The 26239-nt window shown below is 41.0% G+C and overlaps 1 protein-coding gene across 5 annotated transcripts in view; it reads right to left on the bottom strand.

The window, feature by feature from the left end:
- LOC102173333 (kalirin) overlaps positions 1-26239 on the bottom strand; it is a 513182-nt gene that overhangs the window by 88551 nt on the left and 398392 nt on the right. For 3 of the 5 annotated variants that reach the window (XM_018045796.1, XM_018045808.1, XM_018045817.1), the window contains exons 15-18: positions 18303-18469; positions 9088-9207; positions 4063-4281; positions 636-785 (exon numbers count right to left, since the gene is read on the bottom strand). In XM_018045796.1, coding sequence (XP_017901285.1) covers positions 636-785; positions 4063-4281; positions 9088-9207; positions 18303-18469 — 656 coding nt within the window. The remainder of the gene's footprint in view (positions 1-635; positions 786-4062; positions 4282-9087; positions 9208-18302; positions 18470-26239) is intronic. The other 2 variants (XM_018045804.1, XM_018045812.1) reach the window with 1 other exon arrangement.

Genomic DNA, 26239 nt, shown 5'->3' with positions numbered 1-26239 from the left:
GCTGTTCAGAGCTGGACTGTGTTTCCCCCCTGGGAAGCTATGTATTTCTGTCTTCATATGCAGAATAAACAGTGTCACATTTATTGGTAATTGGTAATTGTTAGATTGATAAATAAATGTCTAAACATATTTTTTTAAACTCTTGCTCTAAATTTTGCATCATCCAGTTATAAAAGATGTATTTTAATAGTTTTCTATCTAAGCTTATATATTTAAATTAAAATATTTTTATAGATAAAACATAACTAAGTGAAAGTATGCATTTTCCTCAGTAAACATCAGTGGGTTATCAGGATACTTATACACAGCACCAGCAGAAATGGAGCATTCTAATTATAGCATTCTATCTATAATTATATACAAAAAGTGTTGAGAGAAATAATGTTTGAAGTGTAACTTTTCAACCTTTCAAACGTCCTCTCTACAAATGCCTCCCTTTAGATAAGAAACTAGAAAATACAGGGTATGGGAAGCCCACATGGAGCAGTGTGTGAGAGAGAGAGAGACAGAGAGAGAGAGAGAGAGAGAGAGAGAGAGAGAAGGGAGGAGGAAGAGGAGGAGGAGGCCGAGATGGGCAGACAGTAGATGAAAAACAAGGCTACAGTCCCAGAACTGGGATGACAATGTGCTCTGACCTTAAGAAAGGCTTCCTTTTGTTCCAAATGTTTACTGATGAGTGGAATGACGTGGTCGATCTCTGCTGCTGGCCCCAATTTATCTCGTCCACCACACCAGTCCTCATCTCTTCGGTATTCTTGCTCTAAGCTCTCCAGGACACTACAGACCTAATGAATCAAGGATGAAAAGACTCAGTAATTGTTTAAGAAGTGTTTTATAAGGACCATTAGCTTAGAGACCTCTACTGTAAGTGACATTTTTCATTCAAAATCCAATTTGTGGCCTTAGGTGTGCAGTACCCCTGAGATGTCTAAGAAAAAGTCCAGGAGGCAGTGAGAATCCAGTGTCTGGAGCTTGGAAGACAGGTTATAACTGAGGTATGGACTTTGGAATCATTTTCTGACAGCTGATGGTTGAAGGCTACAAGGATTGATGACATCACCTAGGGACAGTGTACACAGCAAGAAAGGAGGTAAGACTAGTAATTTGGGGAGTTTCAAAGTGTTTTTATATGTTAAATTGCTATAATCTTACGATAACCTATGAATTAGGTAGAACAGGAAAAGGAGGTTTGGGGAAGATATTTGGCTTGTCCAGCCATCTGTACTTGTCCTACAGGAGGTAGCCTCAGGTAGAGGTAAAGGAAGAAGTTGCCTATGTTGTGTGATTTATGCACCATAAGTGAATGTTATCTTTCCCCTCCCTGGGAAAAATATTCCAGCAAAAATGTTTCAAGGTGCTACCATAAGGCAATGACATCTCCAGACCTGCTACCGCAAAATGTACATTTCCTTCAGAGGAATAACAAATTCGAGTTAACTTAAAAGATAGTTAAGATGGTTTTTCAGTTCTAAAAAGTCTAGGAGGCCATACTCTAATTGACCGTATAGACAAATTCAAAAGACCAAAAGCATTTCAAACGGGGCTTGGGTGTATCAGTAGGAGACACAACGCAACCTAGTGTCAGGCATTAAGGAAGGATGCAGAAAATAGAAACCATTTTGATACTTTCCTTCAACAATCTGTGATTACTTACCTGGCTAGGGCAGCAGGGGAAAGTGGTTCTAACTATCCTTGACCTCCTCTATCTGAGAAAGTCATCTCTTTTGGTAAACGACGTGGCATTGGATAGGATGCTTTCTGAGTTATGAACTGAACTGAAAAATTAGCTGAAAGATGTCCAAAGCAGAACACTCCCATTGCCAACATGCTTCCCATGTCATGAGAAGGCCTATCCCAGAACTCTAGCTAGTTTCTTTAGCACCACACATCTCTCTTGAGGCAAGGCCTCAAAACAAGCAGGAGGCTCACATCTTGAGAGAGAACAGATTATACACATGCAACAACTTTAAGAAAACGAGTGCTTAACACTTGTCCCAAGGTAGTATTAGTTTTAAAACCAATCAATTTGGGAGCTGGAAGAAATGGAAAGATTACCCAGTATAAGTCATTTAATTTAATAGGTGAAGAATCAAAAATCTAGAGAGAGAAAGTGACCTTTGGTAAGGTCAGTTCAGGGTCAAATTTCCTGACTCTTAATCTAGTGTTTTGTCCCCTTCAGCATCTTGCTGCTGCTTCTGCTGCTAAGTCACTTCAGTCGTGTCCGCCTCTGTGCGACCCCATAGACAGCAGCCCACCAGGCTCCACCCTCCCTGGGATTCTCCAGGCAAGAACACTGGAGTGGGTTGCCATTTCCTTCTCCAGTGCATGAAAGTGAAAAGTGAAAGTGAAGTCGCTCAGTCATGTCCGATTCTTCACGACCTCATGGACTGCAGCCTACCAGGCTCCTCTGCCATGGGATTTTCCAGGCAAGAGTACTGGAGTGGGTTGCCATTACCCTCTCCTCAGCATCTTGAGCCATCTCAAATTTAAAACTATATATGATACTACAAAGGGATTAAGCCTCATTTTTTTTCATATGGATAGTCAGTTGTCCAGCACCATGTGTTAAAAAAAACTTGTTGAATCGCTTTTCCAAGAATCAATTGACTATATATGTAGGTTTACTTCTGGAACCTCTACTCTGTTCCATTCTGTCTGTTCTCACACCAATACCATTTTGTCTTGATCACTACAGCTTTAGAGTCTTAAAGTCAGGTAGTATAAAACCTCCAATGTTCTTTGTCAAGATTGTTTTTGGCTATTCTAGGTTCTTCACATATCCGTCTAAATCTTAGAATTAGCATATCGATTTCTATTTTTAAAAAAGCTTGCTGAGGTGTGACTGGGCTGTGCTTAATTCATAAATTAACTGGAGAAGCTCTTTATTATGTTAATCTGCTGCTCTCACTTCTGAGGCCATGTATGACACCATCTCTCTGAAATGCTTGAAAGGAGGACTGAGAGAAGGTGTAAACATGAATGCTGGCTGCAGGTCCCACTGACAGACAGGTTACATCTGCTCTGAGATAGACTTTCCCATGGTCCCTTTTGTCCCATGGTCTGTTTCTCTTATCTGTTTCTACCAGGGAGCTATCCTGTCTTAAACCTCTATTTCATGCAAAGAGTCCCATAACAGCACCCAAATCATTTACAAATCCTCTTAACCCTTGTGCATATTACTGTAGAGATATATTAACAATGAGTTTGGAACTTCATGGCCCCGAAGTAGGTATCTCCTGCCTTTTCTTCCACAGCTGCACCATCCTACTGGTTAGGCTCACACTTCTCTAATGACAGAGAGCAGTGCTTCCTGTACTACACTGGGAATCCATGAATGAAAGAACTGTATGCTTTTCAAGCAGTGCACAGTTCCCTATTGTGGTAGATTAAACTGCTCAGTAACTCATCACTCTCTTTTCACAGTCCTCACAGGAGGCATACTTCGCTGATGTTGGCTTGGCCATGTGACTTGTTTTGGCCAAAAGGATGTTACAGCATGTGACGTGGGCAAACTTGAAAGGCACTTGCACAGTAGGTCTTGGGCTCTTGCACCCCTGCCTTTCACCACAAATGTGGCTCAAGTAGCTGCCAGTCAAGAAGGAAGAGGAATACAGAAACAGATCTAGACCCAGCCTGTAGCTTGAAGCCTGGTTTTATTATGCTCAGCCAAGATCAGCTGAATACTAGATACCAAAGCAAAAATAGATGTTTATTGTTTTACACCCCTGGGATTAGGGGTGATTCGTTATGCAGCATTATTGCGGCCAGAGCTAACTGGTACACCACTGAAACCTAGCATTCAGCATATGCCCACCCAATTGCTACTTCAACACCTACGTCTAGTGAGTTTGAGAAATTTATAAGAGACAAATCACATGGTCCACTCCTTTAATGGAAATAATTATACAGAATCCAACCACGGTGTTTGCACAAATCATCCTTGTACTCTCAGGCTAGTGCTGAGAGGACTGGCTTCTTGCTAAGGTAGATCCTACAGATTGGCCATGTGTGGCAGAAAACTGCCCTCCGTTGGTCTCAGGCCCGCACAGCGCTCTCCCTTACCTGCTCAGAAGTTTTATAAAAGGCCACTGAGGCATTGACCAGTTTCAGTCGGTCTTCCATCTTGAGCATGAGTTGCTGCCAGTGGAGGGCCACCTTCTCAGCACATTCCCGGATGGCATCTGCATCATAGTGACCAGCCTGGAGCAGCGCCTCAGCTTTCTGCTGAACCTGCAGGGCGCTCTGGTGTGTCTTCTGCAAGGAAGTGGCATGAAAGAGGGACTGGGCACAAGGGGAGGAGAGAGAGGTCCGTGGGAACAACCCAGGCGTGGTATGGGAAGGGGTGGAGTGAGGCGTGAGTGGAAAGATGTAGAAAAGTTAAAGAGCTTTAAATGACTGATTCAAACATGTTGTCATCACTGTTTTAAAAGCATATTTAAAAAATGAATATAAAACATTTTCATTAACTAACTGCTCAGGTCCCTAACTCCTGTCCCTACCCCTTTCTCATTTATTTGCATCACTCTTCGTTTTAAAGACATCTTAGTTTCTGTGCTAGACAAACACAGTTGTGTATAAATCTGATTCCTGATTGACTCAAACATTGATTAAATCTCCTTTTCAAATCTAATTATAAAATTATTCATCATCAGTTTTCAGAGGAGGCTATTGCTGTAGTCTGCAGATCAAATAAACATAGCACATTAAAAAATCCCCATGTAATACAAGTCTCAACCAACAATGCAATCACTTTAAACATGAATGATCATTTTTAAAAGGGTTCTGTAGAAGGAAGACATTTGACAGGTTAGTAAAGCAGGAGAGTAGAATCTCACACCATCTCTTGGTTACCAAGGGAACAGAACAGTACAGAAGATAATTCAGTTTAACATATAATCCCGCATTACTACATTATTTACGTTTGCCTTTAGGATAATCTATACTGCAGAAGGTTTGTTTTCTTACTCAGGGTAAGTGTGGTTTGCATCCTCTGAGTTCACTTTAACTGAAGGAGGTGGGGAGAATAGGTTGGAGAACTGGGTGGCAGGGAGACAGTCAAATAAATACAATTTATTAAAACAAAAGACTGATGTGGATGAGCCATATGACTTCAACCAGCTAATATTATCCCAGCTTCAGCTACTGGGATCATCTCAACCCAGTGGTCTAGCATGAATTTGGCCTTTGCACTTTCAGGAAAGGGTGGCTTGGCTGACAGTGGGGGAGAACAGCTGGAAGCCCAGCGCCTTACTCCTGAATGAGTCCTGCTCTTCTTGGGCTGCAGTGCAGGGACAGGTCCCCAGAGCAAAGCCATTCAAGCACTGCCTGTGTGTGAATACAAGCTCCCCTCTTTTCACCTCCCCCTCTCCCTTTGCCTTCATCCCAAATTGCAGTCTACACAGCCTATCAACTACCTTCTGGCTGCCCTTTCCCCTCTGCTGACTCTGTCCTTGGCATTAGCTATGTTAGCATGACCTCCTACAGCACCTAGACTCCTTTATTCCCTTACTTTGCCACTGATTTAGCCTTCAGTCCTGATGAGCACATTCTTATCATGTAGCAATCTTCCTAACTGCTACATGAAGTTAGAAAAAATAAACTAACAAGTAGAAATAATCCATTACAAATCTTTGGCTTCTCTCTCTGTTTTACTTATTGGTACCATTTTCTTTTCCTGTCTCCTAAATGTTGAAGTACCCTCAGGTCCATTCTTGGTTTTGGTTCACTTCCGTAGAGTTCGCATCTATTCCCCTGGACACTCAGCTCAGCTCTGACCTCCTTCAAAGACCTTTCTGGATAGCCTGAGACTTACTAAAAACTATCCTCTTCTGAATGCCTGTATCACTTGGCTGATTTTCCTTACTTAATGAAACTCTTGAGGCAAGGGCTGTTTTAAAAAATCTCTTTAAAAGCCATTTAGTCATGTGTATTTTCTGTGCCAGGCACTGTACTTATTAATTTTTCTAGTTCTTATGACACTACTACAGGTGGATATTCTTATTTCCACTTTACAGATTAAGAAACTGAGGCTCAGGCTAATCAAGGTACTTGCCCAAAAACGTACATACAAGGAAGTGATAAAATCAGATTCAGGTTTGACCTATTTCCAAATTTATGTCCTTTCCACCATATCACATCACATCACTTTTATCTAGCAATTAGAATGGTATCTACAGCTTCTCATTTAGAGGAAGGGCTCACCAAGTAGAATTAGTGATTCTGATAATTATCTTGTCTCTCCTCAATATATAAAACCAGCATATAATTGTCATCGTAAACCTTTATTGTACCTTTTTCTCAGAGTAGAGGAGTAACTTTAATTTTCTTACAATTTATGCTATGTAACAAATCCTCTTCCTTATTCTGAAACTCATTAATATCTAATAGTCCTGGGAGCCTCTTTTTCTCTTTAATTTCCTAAATGATAAACTCTTATGCATATGACATAATCTCTGCTTCACTAGGCTTGAGTCATTATTTTGCCTTTATTTCTACTATTATCTAATCTTATTAAGTGCTATGTCTTTGAGACATGGATTATCAAGGATGTTCATATTTAGTAGGAGGACATGGAAGAAAACCAAACCAAATCAACTGAATTTATTATCCAGTTTTAAATAGTCATAGTGCTTATGCTTAGAATGCATAAGAGGATTTCAAATAAAAATGGATTTTTAAAAAGCAGGGTATAAAAACAAGGGTGCCACTATGATGTTCACAGTTCTTGAAGACACATCAGTCACAACATTTGGATACTAACAAATACGAATCTGTAAAGCTGTATTTCTGGAGAGCTGTCTACTGCTCTGCATTCTGAATGGCTCTGGGGAAGTTTTTCTGTAACCAAGGATACTTCAGATAAACATTCTGACCTTCTTTAAGGAGACCAAAACCTTCAGACAGATGAAGTCAGTCAAGCTAGGGGCAGCAAACATCTCGGTTTTCTCATGAGAGTTCTAGTCCATGCTGATTTTTCTGGCTTAATTATTACTAATTCCCACTTTTACTCTTAAAAGAGTCTTAGTTCTAACAATAAATTATATAATTGTCTTACATAAAGCTATTTTATTTTCCCTTCTAGAGGGCAGGATTCTTTCTTAGGGCCCAAGAAGTCAAATTATGTTCCCTATCACTGTAAGGACTTCCAGTAACTATCAAAATGGGTTAAATAAAATCAGACTAGTTAAATCTCCTATCAAATTACTTACACCCTACCTGGCATATGTTCCCTCAGTGCAGAACCTGGTCTAAATTGACATATTTAGAGAGAAGTATAATGCCACCTGGAGAAGGAGCATATGTTGAAATTCTGGCTCTGTTCTTGTCATTATTCTAGCCAAGCTGCAGACCCTGCCTACCTTCCATTCCCAAGATCTACCAGAAATCCTATTTGTTTTGTCACACCCTCTTGAGTCCACAGACAAACTCTACAGGGGTTTATATCTCAACATTTATCCTAGGAATATTTGACCAAGTTGCATCCATGAAATTAGAGACAGAGATGCTTAGTAAGCCTCTATTCTGTAAGGATACAACATCATCTAATACAAATTTGTGTATACTGCAAAAGCAAGTCAGACAGAATTTAGTTATTTCAGTAACATTACCAACGGATTTACCGACTATTTTCTACTAGCTCACTGAGACGCTCAAGTGTGTCACGACACTTGGTTTTACTACCTCAGCATCTAATTAAGGGACTAAAAATTGAATTACCTGACAGGGCAGGTAAACTTCCACATTCAAGATAAACAAGGAGGAGGTATGGCCAAGAGCTGTCCTTTCTTTGCCTAGTATCCCTCACAGGTTCACGTCAAACCTTGAATGTGATGCCCAACTTTCATCTTCTTCATTGCTGCCTCTCAATGGGGCTTTGACCACTGTGGGCTTAATTTTTTATTATAATCTCAATCTTGATTTTTCCTTTGCAATAAATAGATCCTAACACCCTAATATTTGGGTGTGCCAGTAAAATGCAACATTTCCTAAGAAGTTATTAAACATCTTAGAGAAGTATGACATTCATGTTAAGGCTACATTTTCACATATAAAAAAGCTTGTCAAAAATTAAATGGCTGAAATCCATCAATACTAGTTTAAAAATGGCTAGCAATCAGTTGGACCACTGTATTAAAGATAAACTTAATGACACAGACAGGTAAGATTTTATTATTGCTGTGTTTCTTTAGTAGAAGATAATACCTTTGCACTTCTTACACATTCAAAACTGGGTTAAGTTCTATACTGAACCACAAGTGATGCAGGTCTTTGAGGTTTTCTCTCTTTATCTTTTTTCCCATTGGTACTGAACTTATTTTTAGCATAGTTCCCATGTCCCATTTCCTACTCTTTCCCCATACTGTTCTAGAGCAATCAGCTCAAGTCTCTTTGGGAAGCAAATGTTCCAGTACAAAGGATAATTAAAGATATTATTTAAAGCAAGACAAAATTCATATTAGACTATCACAAGTGGAATTTTATTTTAAAATAGCCTTGGTTGGTAAATTTCTGATTTTAGTTTATTCTTTAAATATGACTTCCACCAGCATTATTGAACAACTACTTTCAGTGAAACAAACTATCTAGGGTCGTCTGCTCCTGTGCTCACTGCTCTTATTAAAAGGCAGATTTGACAATGAAATCTAAATGTTACATGTAAACCAAATGTTTAAAAATGGAATCCTAATTTACTAATGACTCCTACAGTTGTTTATCCTCAATTCTGAGTGAGCTTCAACTGGAATTGACTTCTAACCTTTTCGCTTTATATTTCTCACATGATGCACAGATCATAAGGTATTAAAAGATTCAATGGACCAAGGGCCTTGAAGGTTAAAGGTACTAATAAAAAGATCACATTTGGAGTGTGAATACTTGTCTTCTAATACCAGGCTTCCTTGGGGTGATGAAGCCCTGGATTTGCTTTTCCAATTCCTGGGTGATAAGGAAGCTACCTGGCCCATTTCACAAGAAAAAGAGCAATGGCTTCACCACATAAAGGAACACCCACATCTTGAGGAATCATCCCGCCTAAGTTGCAGAGCAGAGAAGGGAAGGGAGGACAGTGCAGTCAGATCTGGGTGTTACCTCGATGGCTAGTTGGAACTGCTCGTGCTCCCGCTGCAGCTGCTCTGCTTCAGACAAAGAGCTGGCGTTGACCAGGCTGGCATTGAGCATCGACTCCCCATTGCGGATCCATCCCAGGACCTAGGGAGTTGGGACAAGAGCATGGGTGAATGGCCTTCAGTCAGATAGCTGACTATCTCCTACCCACAACGAAGAGAAGACAGGAAGGATCTGGATAAGTAAAGTCTCTCCAAATTTATCTGGAACCCTGTGCCATAAGATATTTATTGTAAGTACCAATCTCATTCCCAGTTTCACATTTTCTTTCCTACCCTTATCACTCTTCAATCCCAGTCTCCTCAGCTACTTAATTTAAATATTATTTTATCTGATTGCACTGTAGGTATAAGTTCCTTCTGGAACACAGTATGGTAGAAATAAATATATTCCATATGTATGGAATATCGGTATATTATCCTTTTCTTTTTTAAGGCCAACAACTGCTTGAAATCTTCTATATCTCAACACACCTATTAGAAACAATTTCTTCATCATCTAGTGAAACCAGACCATTCTGTGGCACTCACGGAAGTCTGCCTTATTTGGTTATTTTGACCTATGTTTCATTTCCCCTCATTAGAATGTAAACTTCTGGAAGACTTGATTAATACATGAACCATATCATAATCTCACCCAATGCCTAGCATAGTGCTTTTCATATGACAGGTATGCAATAACATTTTTGAAAGAGTGAAAATATCCGAGTCACACCTGAAAAGTGGGTCCAACCTCCTATGGTTTGCAAAATAGCCAAGAGTAGACAAGTGTTAGCCTTGATTGGTTAAACAACCCAAAAGGAGGAAAAAGAAAACAAGCAAAATGGTATGAATCACCCATACACTGGATCATTAGAAAATGAAAGAGTATGTTATAACCGATTTAAAGTATTTAGGGGTTATGGCTAGGCTGAGTAAGATTTCTAGGTGATCTTAATTTAGTACTGGGGGAAAGGAAATTCAGCTAGAGAATATTAGAATAGAAGGAGAATCAGCTGATACTGTCTAGACAGTCCTAGCTGAAATGGAAATGTGGCAATTACGCAGCTAATAGAGTCTGGTGCAAATAATCAAACTGGAAGTATTAGGCCTTGAAAATCTACCTTGTGTCTGGTCATCAGAAAATTGCCAAATATTTGCTTTATTAAAGAGTCTGAGAGTTTGCTTGGAGAGGAAATAAAAGTTCTTCTGAAATTTCAAGAGCAGTAAATACCATCCATCTGTTCCCTCAAGGCAAAGCAGAAGACATCACAATCTGTTTCAGAGTTTTTGAGACTTTTTTTTTTTTTTCTCTCAACTTCTTCATGTTAAACAATTAGAAAAATATTAATCCTAGTCTCCTTTCCCACAATCCTCAGCGGCATTTCTCAAATGTCCTCCTTGGGCAGACAATGACTGATGCCATATTGTGCATGGATAACATTGGGACATAAATCCCATTGAAGCTGGGCTATTTGGATTGAGATGTTAATTCATGGGCTGTCTGGCAGATTGCAGATGAGATGCCAATCTGCAAAGCAATTAGTTGCAGGAAATAACTGTTCACAGTGTATGTGTGAAATCTCTGATGCCACTGGTGCACTGTAGTTGGCTGACTAGAGGCGCTTATGATGTCTAAAAGCTGGCTGTAAGTTTGGGTACATGCATACACAGATTGCATGCCCAAATGCTTCACTCCTTTGGAAAATGGAGCTCATAATTTATATTTCTGAACTATGTAAGTCCTTCTGCCATGATTCATCACATCTTGCTTGGTTCAAGATTCACTTGAGGGTGTCAAAGAAACATTTTCTCAATGTGCATCACAAATCAACGCTTGTAGGGGGCAATCTGACTCCCTCTGGGCCTCTTCAGTCTTGCTGGAATATGTTTCTCTCTATTTTGAGCCAACTGAAAACATCAGTTATAGCTATAGTTGTGAGATCTCCATCTACCAGATTCTCCATTTAGAAATATGATAGGTTTTAGTCTCTGCATCTTACATTAAATCATGCCATATCCTTGATATCCTTGTTCATTTTTATTTCCCAAATGTTGTTTATAAAGGCATTCCAGGACTTTAAATAGGAAATTTGATTTTAGGAAGACAAAAATGCATGGCAGTTTAATCAATGGCTTGGTTCAGGGGTGGGATTGATGCCAATGATTAAACTACAAGCATTTTTATCTTCCTAGAATCAAATCTCCCATGTTGAAGTCCTGGACTCAGTCCTAGAATCAGAACTTAGACCATGTTGAAAGAACACAAAATCTTAAGTCAAAACACCTGGCTTTGTTTCTACCTGATAAAGTCACTTAACTCCCCTGAGCCACAGCTTTTTCATCTGTAAAGGTACGATATCTTTCCTTCCTGTATCAGTATTGATGTAGCATAATGTTAAAGGCAAAGCCTGATGATGGTGGTGATTTTTAGTTTTGAGACAAACCTAACTATGATTCTTCAATTATACCTCTCACAATGAGAAGAAAAAGAATTTAGGAATACCAACTTATATTCTAGTATTTGCAGAGTTTATTTGTATATTCTGATGAGATATAGATACCTTAGCTGTTTTCTTATCATCGTCTTTGTGCTCTGATCAATAACTCTTGTTGGGATAATTTTTCATTACTGTCATCATTTTATCTTCCTGGTTCATAAAATTGGTTATTTATTCTTTGTGAGCATCCAAATGAGAGGAAGGTAGTAGAAGAAATTTTGTAACAAACATGAGAAATATTGGCCCCACTAATCTTGAGCTATTTGACTTTTGAAACATCATTTATTCTCCCTGAGGCTTAGTTTTCTTATCTGTAAAATGGTAAGTCACAAGGTATTGATGAAATGAAATAATTACTGTAAAAGTATTTTGTAAACTATAAGATGTAATCCTCTAAATGCACATTTTACATATCATTCATCTTGGACCATAGTTTACTAATAGGTTAGATGGTCTTTAAAGGTCACTTGGAGCCATAATATTCCATACTTCTTTCAAAATTCAGAGACTGTCCCTATAACCACAGGATAACAGAGAAACATAGCCCTGCAGAAATGAGGGTTGGGAAGAGTATTGCTGCTTGGGGATTTGGGAGTTAGGTCACCAATTCAGCTCAGTCAGGCTGAGGAGGGACTGAACATAGAGATCTACTGTTTCGTTAGGCCAAGGAAGCTCAGATAACCGAGTTAGGAGAAGAGTGGATTTGGTTAACTAGATGTGACTGTCCAAAATGATGATGCCACCTAAGCTGGGCAAGCTGGATCCTGTGCCCATGTAGGTTGGGGAAGTTGCTTGGCTATGACTGTGTTCTCTAGGTCACACTGACAGGAAACCTATGAGGCTCCCGCTACTGCAGATGATTTATCACAGGCACACTCATTACTGAAATCTAGCCACAGGAAAATCGTCAGTCTCTCAGGTGGTTAAATGGGAGCCTGTTATATTTCTAGTGTTTCTCAGTTTAAAAAATTCACATTTATGAGATTGTATGTGTTTATCTTTCATGGTTTTATAGACTCTGACTGTGTCTTCTTAATTATCTCCATTTTGAAACAAATGGATGATACTTGTCCCTATGGCTGCCTATCTTTTGGTACTACTCCAACTCCTTTTAATTTTTATGTACAGTGAACAGAATTAAATGGTATTTTCTATATGAATATGAGGAGAAGGTAATATTTTCTCCTTTGTTTTAAATTCCTATCTTGATCATATGCAAATATTGGCCAGTGTTTAGTCCACAGGGATAATTTAAGTCAATGTCTTTAGCAGACAAATAAGTACAATCTATTTTCCCATAGCTCAGAGCTCCAACATCCCACAAATCCATTTTGGCCTATTTTCTGCTAAATGCATTGCTCTGCAGGAATACATATGGGCATTCATTTAGTTTTATGCCCACTAAATAGGTTTTTCAAATCTCTCTCAATTATCTAATAAATGTAAGGTCATCCTTACTAGAGTAGCAATTTTCCTGGAAAACAACCAAAGCATTCTGTGGGGTCTGGAGAATAATCTAAACAATTTTTTTTTTAGAAGAAAGGGGGTATCTGGGTGGTCTAGGGCCCTGGACCATGGGAATCAGGGGAGTGGTTTCCCTTCAAGACTCAGCATTTCTCTGGAGATGCTGGGGCCATTTATCTTAGATACAAAGTCCTAAGTAATCCCTCAGAAAGCAAATCAGTTGCGTTAATCAGTTTTATTTGTTCTAAATACTTGAAAATTATTTTTAGTCAACATCTGTGATATCATTGCTCCTCAGAGCTCCAGTTTAATATAACTGTGGTCTAACTGCACATAGGTTATGAAGGCCCAATCTAAACCTTTAACCTCTGAGCTATAATGACAGAGACATAACACAGTGTTGTCCTCTCCCTTTCTGTCTCTATTAATGGCACTTCAATTAAGGTGTCTTTTTTTTTTTTTTTTTTTTTTTTGAGAGTACATTCCAAAGAGAAACTCTCAAGCTGGTGTCTAAATTTAGCCCACATGATCAATACTGACATCTAAATTAACTCCCTCTTTCCAAGTGTCAACAGCTTCCAAGTCAATATTTCCTGCTCCACCAACTTCCATCAAACCTCCAAAGCCTTCTCTGAAACTGGATTAGATGACTCCCTAAAGAAAGAGCCCATGCTGACAAGGAGAACAAGGCTGTTTAATGAGGCATAATGGCTTAATGGGACAGCAGTCCCTTGGCACCTGCAAGGGCTGATATCCTTTGCCAAGGCCTTCGTGATTTCCTAAAGGCTGATCTCAGCCATCCAGTACCATTTTGAACTACAATCCCCATGTGTCATTCTTGCCATGGTGAAGAGAAGAAGGAGTTTTCTCTTTCCAGAATTTTCTCTTCTGGAATTTCCAATTCCAGAAGAACATTTTTTTGCTCTATAATTCATGGAATACTGAATGGGAATGTATGCAATTAATCAAGCCTGGATGATCCATATATAATCTACTTACACACTTGACAAACTACCTATCATCCTTCAGCTCCCCATCCTGTACAGAATGTATACTTGGAAGGTTAAAAATTCATTTCATTTCCATTTTCACCGCAATCAGTTCAGTTCAGTTGCTCAGTCGTGTCCAACTCTTTGCGACCCCATGAATCGCAGCACGCCAGGCCTCCCTGTCCATCACCAACTCCCGGAGTTCACTCAGACTCATGTCCATTGAGTCAGCGATGCCATCCAGCCATCTCATCCTCTGTCGTCCCCTTCTCCTCCTGCCCCCAATCCCTCCCAGCATCAGAGTCTTTTCCAATGAGTCAACTCTTCGCATGAGGTGGCCAAAGTACTGGAGTCTCAGCTTTAGCATCATTCCCTCCAAAGAAATCTCAGGGTTGATCTCCTTCAGAATGGACTGGTTGGATCTCCTTGCCATCCAAGAGTCTTCTCCAACACCACAGTTCAAAAGCATCAATTCTTTGGTGCTCAGCTTTCTTCACAGTCCAACTCTCACATCCATACATGACCACAGGAAAAACCATAGCCTTGACTAGACGGCCCTTTGTTGGCAAAGTAATGTCTCTGCTTTTCAATGTGCTATCTAGGTTGGTCATAACTTTTCTTCCAATGAGTAAGTGTCTTTTAATTTTATGGCTGCAGTCACCATCTACAGTGATTTTGGAGCCCCCAAAAATAAAGTTTGACACTGTTTCCACTGTTTCCCCATCTATTTCCCATGAAGTGATGGGACCAGATGCCATGATCTTTGTTTTCTGAATGTTGAGCTTTAAGCCAACTTTTTCACTCTCCTCTTTCTCTTTCATCAAGAGGCTTTTTAGTTCCTCTTCACTTTCTGCCATAAGGGTGGTGTCATCTGCATATCTGAGGTGATTGATATTTCTCCCGGCAATCTTGATTCAAATTTGTGCTTCTTCCAGCCCAGCGTTTCTCATGATGTACTCTGCATAGAAGTTAAATAAGCAGGGTGACAATATACAGCCTTCACGTACTCCTTTTCCTATTTGGAACCAGTCTGTTGTTCCATGTCCAGTTCTACCTGTTGCTTTCTGACCTACATATAGGTTTCTCAAGAGGCAGGTGGTCTGGTGGTCAGGAGGTCATGTGGTCTGGTATTCTCATCTCTTTCAGAATTTTCCACAGTTTATTGTGATCCACACAGTCAAAGGCTTTGACATAGTCAATAAAGCAGAAATAGATGTTTTTCTGGAACTCTCTTGCTTTTTCCATGATCCCGCGGATGTTGGCAATTTGATCTTTGGTTCCTCTGCCTTTTCTAAAAGCAGCTTGGAACATCTGGAAATTCATTTCATTTCCATTTTCACTGTAGTCAAGAAAAACATAATTAGAGAGTTGGCTCTACTATGAATTCAGTAACAAAAATAAATAAAAAACAAAGAATGCAAACAAAACTACACGATGTTGCTGTTGTTCCGTCACTAAGTCACGTCCACCTCTTTGCGTACGATGTAGCTGTTGTTCCGTCACTAAGTCATGTCCACCTCTTTGCGTACCGTGCACTGCAGCACCCCTGGCTTCCCTGTCTTTCACTCTCTCCCAGAGTTGGCTCAAATTCACGTCCATTGAGTTGGTGATCCTATCTAACCATCTTATCCTCTGTCACCCGCTTCTACTCTTGCTTTCAATCCTTCCCAGTAACAAGCTCTTTTCCAGTTAGTTGGCTCGATTCAGGTGGCCAAAATATTGGAGCTACAGCTTCAGCATCAGTCCTTCCAATGAATATTCAGGGTTGATTTCCTTTAAGGTTGACTGGTTTGATCTCCATGAAGTCCAAGGGACTCTCTAGAGTCTATTCTAGCACCACAATTCGAAAGCATCAATTGTTCAACACTCAGCCTTCTTTATGGTCCAACTTTCACATCCATACATGACTACTGAAAAACCATAGCTTTGACTATATGGACCTTTGCTGGCAAAGTGATGTGTCTGCTTTTTAATATGCTGTCTAGGTTTGTCATAACTTTCTTTCGAAGGAGCAAGAGTCTTAATTTCATGGCCACAGTTACCATCCACAGTGATTTTGGAGCCCAAGGAAAGAAAATCTGTCATTATTTCCACTTTTTTCCCTGCTATCTGCCATGAAGTGATGGGACCAGATGTCATGATCTTAGTTTTTTGAATGCTGAATTTTAAGCCAGGTTTTTCACTCTCTTTTTTCACCTTCTTCAAGAGGCTCTTTAGTTTCTCTTCATTTCCTGCCATTAGAGTGGTATCAACTGCATATCTGAAGTTGTTGATATTTCTCTCAGCAATCTTGATTCCAGCTTGTGATTCATCCAGCCCAGCATTTCACATGATGTACTCTGCGTATAAGTTAAATAAGCAAGGTGATGATATATGGCCTTGTACTCCTTTCCCAATTTTGAACCAGTCCGTTGTTCCATGTCTGGTTCTAACTGTTGCTTCTTAACTTGCATGCAAGTTTTTCAGCAGACAGGTAAGGTGGTCTGGTACTTCCATCTCAAAAATTCAATTAGGAATAATTTTCCTGTTATCCAGTTTATTGAGATGACCATGAACAAAGAGAAGAGGAGAACTCCCAGGTCTGGATTTCGGAGGCCTGGGCTCGGGTTTCAATTAAGCCTAAGCAGCCATGAGGCCCTGGGAACACTCATCTTATAGTACCTCAGTTCCTCATTTGTAAAGTAAACGTACACCACTGTCTCTCATGGACTTTTTCTCCTAAACTGAGATCACAAATGAGAAAGTACTTCTCATAAGAAAGAAATTACTATCATTGCTGCCAGGAGATTCAGAATTTGAATACTCATCCCTCCTCTGGGCCTGCTAGGATTTCTACCATATCACCACAAGTAACATGTCTCTCCAGACAATTAGGTGCAACCCCAGGATAATTAAACTGAAAAAAACCTGGATGGCAGTGCTGTGACCTGGCTTTGCTTAGGGCTCAGTGATGTCACCGGTGCTCAAGATGAATCTTTAGCACAGAATGTGAGGACTCAGCACTGATTGGAAAAGAAGGGGAGCAGAGAAAGTAATTTTGCACATTATAATAAATAATATATAATAACTATATAAGCATAGGCATTAACAAGGACTACCTTGAATAAAAGGGACCAAGAAATAATTATAAAATGTATTTTTGTTCCCTGTGCTAAATTGATAGACTTAAATCTAAAAGTGCTAGCAGTTACTCAACATGATATTTTGGGCAGGGACTCTGCCTAGAGGAAGCAGGGGAAATGGGTTGATTGGGAGAGTCTGGAGCAGAAGAAGCTAACACTGAAGTGCTGTGGGGTCTACCCTGCCAGGAAGTCCTCCTGGACATGTGGAAGGTGATGGCGAGTTCTTTCTTTGGTGTGACCTTTGTCTGGTGACCTTGCTAAGCTTCAGTGACTTCCTCTGAAAGGAGAGTAATGTTTGCTTCAGAGAATGGTTGTGAGGATTGAGCAAGAGATAGGTATAAAAGGTCTATGACACTCAATAAGTGGAACTATAATTATATTCGGATTTCTTCAGTCCCACTTTGCCTAAATAGGAAGTCATCAATCATTATGCTGAAAATTCCCATTTAGTCTGTTTATAATATAAATATGTAGTATATTTAAAATGTATTATTGGTCATTGTGTGTATGTTCCTATAAATCCCTAGGAATGGTACAGGAATATCCTTTAGGACAATAGATAGTATCATGTCTCATACAGGTAAGAACTCTTTAAAGTTGGCTTTAATGTGGTGAGAACATTTTATAAAAACCACAAATACACTGAAAAGAATAATGGGAAGTGAATGATGGCTACCACTTATTATCAAGAATATGTCAGGTCCTTACTAGACATATAGGTGCCCCCAAATTAATCAGTCTGGCTCTAAAGCCTGAATATGTCTATTGATAAAGGCTTTGCCTTTCCCATGAACTCTATGCAGGATTGAGGACAGAAAGGAAGAGAATGGATTCAGTGACTGAGGACAACTTGGAAAAGCCCTAAGAAGATGTTCTCCTTAGATTGTTATATGCCAGAGAAATAATGCATTTGTAAGTCTGAGCCACTGGACCATTAGATCTGTTTGTTAGTGTCAATAGACAGCAGACTAGCTTTCAGAAGCTAATACAACCATTCCTTAACTTACCTATTCCTAAGTTCTGGTCACACCTGAGGCTCTGTATGCCTTACCCCATACCAGGAGCAGGCCCAGACCAGACTCAGCCACTGGAAAGCCCAGGCTGAAGGTGGAGAGCCAGGCTCACCTGTTTGACCTCGGCCTGGAGGTGCCGCAGCTGGAGGCACTGCTCAAGTCGCTTGTGGGTCTGCTCTGCGTTGAGCTCCAACTCATGCTGTTTCTCATGGAGAAACTCTAATAGCTCCTGTACCTGGGCTGCCAGATCAATGTCTTTTTCACAGATTAACTCAATCCCTGATTAAAACAAAATGTAAACAATTAAAAACCAGGTAGTATGGTAAAGACTACATTTCCTTCAACATGCATATGAAAGCTGGAATTCGGAAAGACGACACCAGTACCCTCCCAACCTCTGCATATCACTCTGTGAAAAGGGATAAATCACCATAATGGGCCTTTGAGATGCTCAAAGCACACCATCTCTATTGGATTAACTGATCCTTTGCCGGGGAACAACTCTTTAACAGATGATCAGCTCCTTACTAAGTGGAGTCAAAGAGGTGGTTTACTGGAGTCCATCCCCAGACAAGACCGCATACAGCAGTCCTTACTGGGTGGTTTGCCAACACCCAGAATATTCACAATCAAGCCTTTGGATTACATTGGGAAATACAAAACAAAGCCCAAAAGATGCTGTCTCAGGAACTTCTGCCAAAGGCACACTCTCTTTCAGCTGGTCAGATGCAATTCATGATTAGAAGCTAAATGCATTCTGAAGAGAATAGTTGGCCACCAGTGGTAATTTTATTACTCAACTACTTAGGTTCCCTAAAAAAGCACTCTTAGAAATACCTGCTAGCTCTATTGTTTATCAAAAAAAGGCAAACATGCCTGATAACCACACCCCAGCAATATCACAGGGGTACTGAATACTTGGCCTTCCCAGGTGGTTCAGCAGTAAAGAATCCACTTGCCAATACAAGAGACATGGGTTCAATCCCTGGGTGGGGAAGATCCCCTGGAGAAGGAAATGGCAATCCACTCCAGTATTCTTGCCTGGAGAATCCCATGGCAAGAGGAGCCTGGTGGGCTAGAGTCCATGGGGTCATAAAGAGTCAGACATGACTGAAGCAACTTAGCACACACTGAGTACTTATCCATTTAGAAAAATCATCACACTAAAACTGGGCCCACAGGAGAGTTTGCTCATCCTTCTACTGATTCAAAGCATTAGTAAGCCCCACCAGTCACCAACAAGGGCTCCCAAAGTTTATTAATAAACTGCCAACCACCTGACTTTGATGGGAGACGAATCAACACCCGTCAGGCAGAAGCTGTGGCTCCAACCCTTGTGTAAAACCCCGGACCTCCCTGCCTTATTTTTGTGGAGCACCTCTCCCAGCACACAGGCATGCGGGCGCACACACACACTTCCTCTCTTCTCCAAACCAGAGCTCCTATTCACACATTATCACCAATAGGCCTAAAGTAGCCTTTCTCCAACAGGTTTCTGCTTCAGCAAGGGTCACTAAAGAACTCTAAGATGGAGCAAAGGCACTGCCTAGTTATCAAGGTCCTTCTGTCCTCTAGCGACTTGACTGTGATTCCTTACTTGCTGTGATAGAGCACATGGAATGTGTGAAGCCTGTCCCAAATCAGAATCCTGATCTTGGCAAGTTATCTAAGCTTTCAGAAACTTCACTTTCCTTACATGTACAATGGGATTTTACATACCCACCTATCTCAGGAGCTGGTTGGGAGGATTCAGTGAGATAATATATAATATATATATATGTATCTAATATATGATGACAATAAACATGCTTTGCTCCTCAGTCCCACGGCTTTCCTGGTTCCTGACTTTCTATCCTTCAACTTTCTATCTTCTGACAGTCATGTCTTCTTGGCTCCTATCTTCAACTTCATGCAAGTTGTATTATTTCTTGATTCTTACTGTCCAGCTATTTCTGATTCAGCCCTGCTCAGATCCTTGGCTTTGGGAAAATCCTAACTCTGGATTGCTTGCCTCCTTCTGATCCCTGACTCCACCTGGCTCCTCAGATTCTTAATTTTGTCCAGATCCTTTCCCTGAGCCCATATCCTGGAATCTATGACCTGGTGCAGTTGTGGTCCTGATACTGACAAACAGAATCCCAACTAACCATGAGGTTCAGGGTGCCAAAGTATAGTTACTTCCATGGAGATCACACTCAAGAGGAGCCCCAAAATCTCAGTGTACGGCCACATTAAAAAAATTGCCCTTTTGAGACTCCCCCCTCACTCTGACTGACACCATCAGAAATTTATCACTGCCACCACCAACACAGTGGCCTGATGCAGTGGGAGTGTATAAGAAAAGTCTATACGTGTGAAGGGAAATTCATTTCCAGAGCCCAAAATAGTGTTTTATATAAGACAATATGGGAGAGTGGGAGATTTTTTTTCTGGTGTTACATGTAGTAACTTCAGTAACTTTCCATGTTTATTTTTTCTGTTGGTTTCATAATTCTAAGTCCCAGGTCCTGAAAATCTGTATCTGTGGGAGACAGAGAAGGGAATGGCTTGTTCTTTTGGCAGTCAACTCCCTCCACTTACTATTTTCAATTACCAATAGGATGTGGTAGAGCATTACTTTGACTGAAATAAAACAAAAAGATAAAGAAAAATTTCTACCTTTGCATTGCTAGGCATCATGGGATGACCCTTGACCTCCACATTTACTTCCTAAAAATGTAATATAAGATCCACCTGCAGAAGTAGATCCTTGCTTCCAGCCACAATGCAGATTTTTTTTTCCATTTTGTTTTCATTCTGCATGCATCTCTAGTGTTTAGTATGCTGGGCTTGGACTAAGTGTCTTTCTATGGGAAGCTCATGGCTCACACCTGCCACATCACATGCAAATGGGCTATCTAAGCTTGGTACCTCATCAAAGGGGCCAGCCACCTGTTTAGAACACCATCCAGAACCTGCCTGCCCTGAGACTCCAGTCCTTCATTTTCATTAATTTCACTTGATTTTTTTTAAATGAGATGAACAGGAAATAAAATGGGTGAAGAAAATGCCTATTGCATTTCTACACTCAACAACTCATCACGTGAATGAAGTGAATGGGAAGAACATGCAGAGTTACTCCAGCAATACCTAGAAGAACAGAAACTCATGCCTCTTTCCTGGTGCCCACAAACACACTGACATGAGTCCCAGCTAATACCCATCAACTGGTAAGCAGCATCAATCAATAGCAAATAGTATTTTTGTGTATTGACATTACTGCTTTCAATCTAGTCTGAGGCCTAACTGTCTTCCTTAGGGGCTTTCCAGAGATGCAATAAGATGTGTTTGTCTTTTCCATCAAGTAATGAAATATATGCATACTGAAATAGTTTGCCAGCCTCTCTAGAGAAAGCTGTATTGAAATTTCTTTCTGATGTACCTCCACAATGTCCTGCAAATATCCTTGTGTCAGAACACTTCCGCTGAGGTCAATTCCTTACTAACTTGTCTGTGTCCTCACAGTAATCTAGGTTCCCTGGGGCCAGGACCATTTCTATTTCATGCATCTCAGCTTCTTCAGGACCTAGCACAGTGCTTGACACATAACACTCCTAAAATACCTGTTTAGTGAACACAGGGGCCTCTTTAAGGAAGAACATGGGTGATCTGAGAGCTCTGGGGACAGAGTTAGGTTGGAATGCAGGCTCTGCGACCCATTAACAGTAAGTCTCTGCATTCCAAATCCCCTCTGAGCCCGCGTAAGACGGGAATCTGAACACTGAATCCTCAGGATTGTTATGAGGACTAAGAGAGATAAGGTGGATACAGGGCCTGGCATTTAGTAGGCTCAAAAAACACCCATGTTCCCACTTTTTCCTTTCCCTTGGGGGAAATTATATTCTGTGTTGATTACTGATGGGACTATTGAATGACATATAAAATGTAAATAGAAAATCTTACCATCAGATGTTTATGACCTTGTTCAAAGTATATCATTAGAAATGATGATTTGGATGCTACTAGACTAGTGCTCTCAACCTTGGCTCACATAAGATTCATCTGGAGAACTTCAAAAGTCACCAGGTCCTGGCCACAGCCCAGACCAACAACATCAAAAATCTCTATGGGTAGGAACCAGGCAACAGGAATTCCCACCTTAAGGTTCCCAGGGTGATTCCAACATGCAATGAAGAATGGGATACACTGGATAAGATGGAACAATGGTCAGCGATCCAGGAACAGACATTCCTTAGGCTACACTCAGTTACCAGAACGTTCAGCATAGCAATTACTTAGGGCTCAAGGCCACAGTTGGTAATAAAATGTTGTTTTGTTTTCCTTTGCTGCCACTTTGATTTCCTCATGGAGAGAGGTGGCTGTGGTCTAGGGTAGAGTTAGGTATTTCTGGCTACACTGCCCATACTTGTAACATGTTTTTCAACTGTTTGTATGTTCTTTAAATATCTGTGTCTGCCTCAGATAGAGAACATTTTCTTTTCTCTTTTCTCCTCCCCCAACTCCTCTTTCTGTGTCACTACCTCAATTAACACCCAGTTCAGAAATCACAAAGTCCTTTAATCAGGTTTTTAGATTAGTATTTTCAACCCTGGCTATATATTAGAATCACCTGGGAAGTTTAAAAAATCTGGGCCCACTCCAGACCAATTAAATAAGAATCCCTGCGGAGTGGGATCCAGACACTGGTATTTTTAAGAAGCTCTCCAGGTGATTCCAAAATATGTAGTCAGGCTGAGAACCATTGTTTTACATCAGCTTCTCTTCGCTTCCTCTCAGAGCCACATTCCTTCACCCCAGAGTAGCTTACATTTTGGAAGAACACAGGCCTTTTCTTTACTTTTACAACATAAGTACAATTATTTGTGGTCCATTATTTTTATGTATATCGGTTTCTCCCAGACTGATGTTCACTTGATTAATTCAGCAAATGTCAATATAGAGAATTTGCTATGAGTGAGACATAACCACTCTGCTGGATGCTGGAAATGTAAAGAGAAGGAAGAAAATGACCCGCCCTCATGCTGCTGGAGAAGCTACAGGAACACAAATAACCCTAATAGAATTCAGTGTGAGCTACCGTATCAGTACAATGTACAATAGTTATCAAGCTTTATTGAACTCATACCAGGCTCATGTTTCACCCCACTGCATACTCCGAGTGACTTCATATGGTTAGGATTCCTATAATTGCTGTTTTTTTAGAGGAAGGTGAGGCTTGGAGAGATTGGATAACATGCTCAGGGAACCCATGCAGTGGGAGATATGATGCAGATTCCAACCCAGAAGTTTCTGTCTCTCCTGGCTGTACAATTAACCCCTATGTCCAAAGAGACGAGTGATCCTCACAACTTACTTTAAGAATTAATTTAAGTGCTGGGACTGGGTTCTTCCCAAGCACAGTAAATTTTAAGCACCATTGCCACACACTCCAAAGAGTTTTCACTTAGAGACCTTGCATAAAGAGAGAACTTGATGCTTTGATTAAACCATGAAAGGAACATATGCACAAGATATATAGCTCTTGTTTTATTTCTAAGGTCACATGTAACAGCTGCATGGTCAGATAACATTAGGGAGACGAGCTGGGGCATAACCAGTGGGGGCAGTGAGGCTAAATCATGGCAAGTGAGAACTGAAGGGAAGTTTAAGAATGAAGGCCCACCTTTCACACTAGACGGAAGAAGAAACTAAGGTCTACAGAGAAAGAATAGTGACTTCCAAAGTCAGACTGCTTGTTGGTGGTGCAGTTGGACCTTGAATTCCACCAGCGTGTTTGACCCAGCACGACTCTTTCCAGAAAAGCCTGCCACTTCCTAAGTTGAGGCCCAATAGATAACCCTAAATAATGTGCAGGTAAAGAAAATGTTCCTATTTTGCCAACTACTTTTAAGGCTGATGTTGATTTAAGCAGAGGCTTTTGCTTTGGTTATGGGTCTTAGCAAATCAGGTGGATTTAGTAGAACCTGGCTGAATGTTACAAAGTTCACACCTAAAAGTAAGTGTAAGGAAATTCCCTACTTCCATTTATTCCTATAAAAGTCAAAGCATAAGCCCTTGATTAATTCAGCTTGGAAAGCTACATAGCAACCAAATTCTTCATTTTTCCAATTGTTCTTTTTCTGAGACAGCAGGTTTTTTTACCTCTAGTTCAAATATATTTCATTAGACATACAAGGCAAATGCCCAACCCATTTGTTCCCTGAGTCCTGTGTCTCTGAAGTTCTGCCTTCTTCAGCCACCCAGGTTCTTGGCAAGGCCCACTCTCAGACCACCTTCAACTTCCACTCCCAGTCCCAGCTCCGGTGTGATGCTGCCCTCCCTCCAAGCCAGAGATGAGACAGACACCTCCTCTGCAGGACAGGCACATGGTAGCAGAGGAAGCTTCCCTGAGAGCCCTGGAACCACTCCCCTGGAGGTCTCGTGGGCTATGCCAGACTGAACAGCTAGCCGAGGAGGTGCAAGAACAGCCGTCCCAGCAGAGAGGGCTGAAGGGGCCAACCAAGGCTCTTTTGACAAAGTTCATTTCTAGAACAGGATATGTGGGGGTGGGCAGCCCATCTGCCTGGGGTGTTTTCACCCACTCAGCCCTCATGGTTAAGGGGACCGCCAAGCACAGTCAGTCTACAGGGACTACTAGCTCCTGGCAGTCTTTCTGTTACCAAGAATATCTGGCTCTTGGACAGAGGTGCACTTGCCCAGGATCATACCAGCACCTTGCTCCTAAGTGCTGCAAGTCTTCAGGCAGATGAGGCTCTCCACCTGCGAGACACATCAGTACTGAGGGATGAAGGGATAAGCGTACCTGCAGAGTTCTGCACAGCCTCCTTCCTAGGTACTGTGTCTGCATTCTCTCATGTTTCCCTATCTTAGTTGGATAGCCGGCTATCTTGAAGATCATGAGGACAAGCTATAGGGTGAAACCTTGAGTCCAGACAAGGTTCTCCATCAGTTTTCCCCTTCCATAATAAGGCCTTGATAAGGTACAGCTGTGGCCAAGAATACTGCTTCTCAAACTTTAACGTGCACATAATTTACCTGAAGATAAAATGAGGTTCAGATTCCTAAGTCTTGGATTCTGTTTTCCCAGTCAGCTCTTGAGCAATGCTGGTGCTGCTGGCTCAGGGCCCACACTTAGAGCAGGTCCTAGATCAGCAGTCCTAGATTAGTACATCAGAATCACTTAGAGGGCTTACTGTTGGGCCTCATGCCTGAGAGATTATGACTTGGCAGGTTCTGGGGATGGGCACATGAATTTGCATTTCTAACAAGAACTCAGGTAATACTGATACTGCTGATCTGGGGACCACAATTGGAAGTTGCTGTTCTAAGGTACACCAGAGATATCGGCTGCTGTGATTTAACCTTCACGATAAAAAGCAGTGATTCTCAGCCCTGGCCGCATGGTGGCATCATCTGAGAAGGTTTTGCCAAGGCCCAAGCCCCATTCAGAGTTGCTAAATCAGAGTATTTGGGTATTGTCATTTTTAAAATAATCCCCAGATATACCACAAAGTGAATAAGGGCTCCTCTTGGAGCTGTGTGGAGCATGATCTGCACCCTGAAAACAGTGTCTCACAGACAGCTGCAGCCTGTTCACAACACAAATGAACATTCAAGGAAAGATAATGCTGATCAAAGTAAATAGAATTTACTAGATATCTCTCCTCCTGTTAGGAGTGAAGTTCCTTTGAATGGTGGTATGTCCTCTTTCAGATCATTAAAAGAAGCACAGTACCCTAAAGTCAAGTTTGATTGCTAAGGTCTGTCTGACAATCTCATGATTCTAAATCAACAGAGACATGGACCAACCATGTTTCAGAGAGTTGATGGCCTGAGCTCCTGCCTGCCTCTTCCTGGAGGACCTGGGGTGGTGGGGGTGAGGAAACCTGGGCTCTGGCAGTCTACTAGTTTTAGGCCCAGACCAATAACTTCTTCCTTCTGGACTAGGGAACCACTATGGCTCTCTCCAGCTCTGAGTTCAAAGGCTGTTCTGGAAAGTGGCAGCTGAAACTTAGAGTCCGTGCATTTGTTGCATAAACAACGAATAAA

This window comes from Capra hircus, chromosome 1 (assembly GCF_001704415.2).
Source record: "Capra hircus breed San Clemente chromosome 1, ASM170441v1, whole genome shotgun sequence".
NCBI classification, from domain to species: Eukaryota; Metazoa; Chordata; class Mammalia; order Artiodactyla; family Bovidae; genus Capra; species Capra hircus.
The sequence above is the reverse complement of the archived record's forward strand: the minus strand, read 5'-3'. Positions and strand labels throughout refer to the sequence as shown.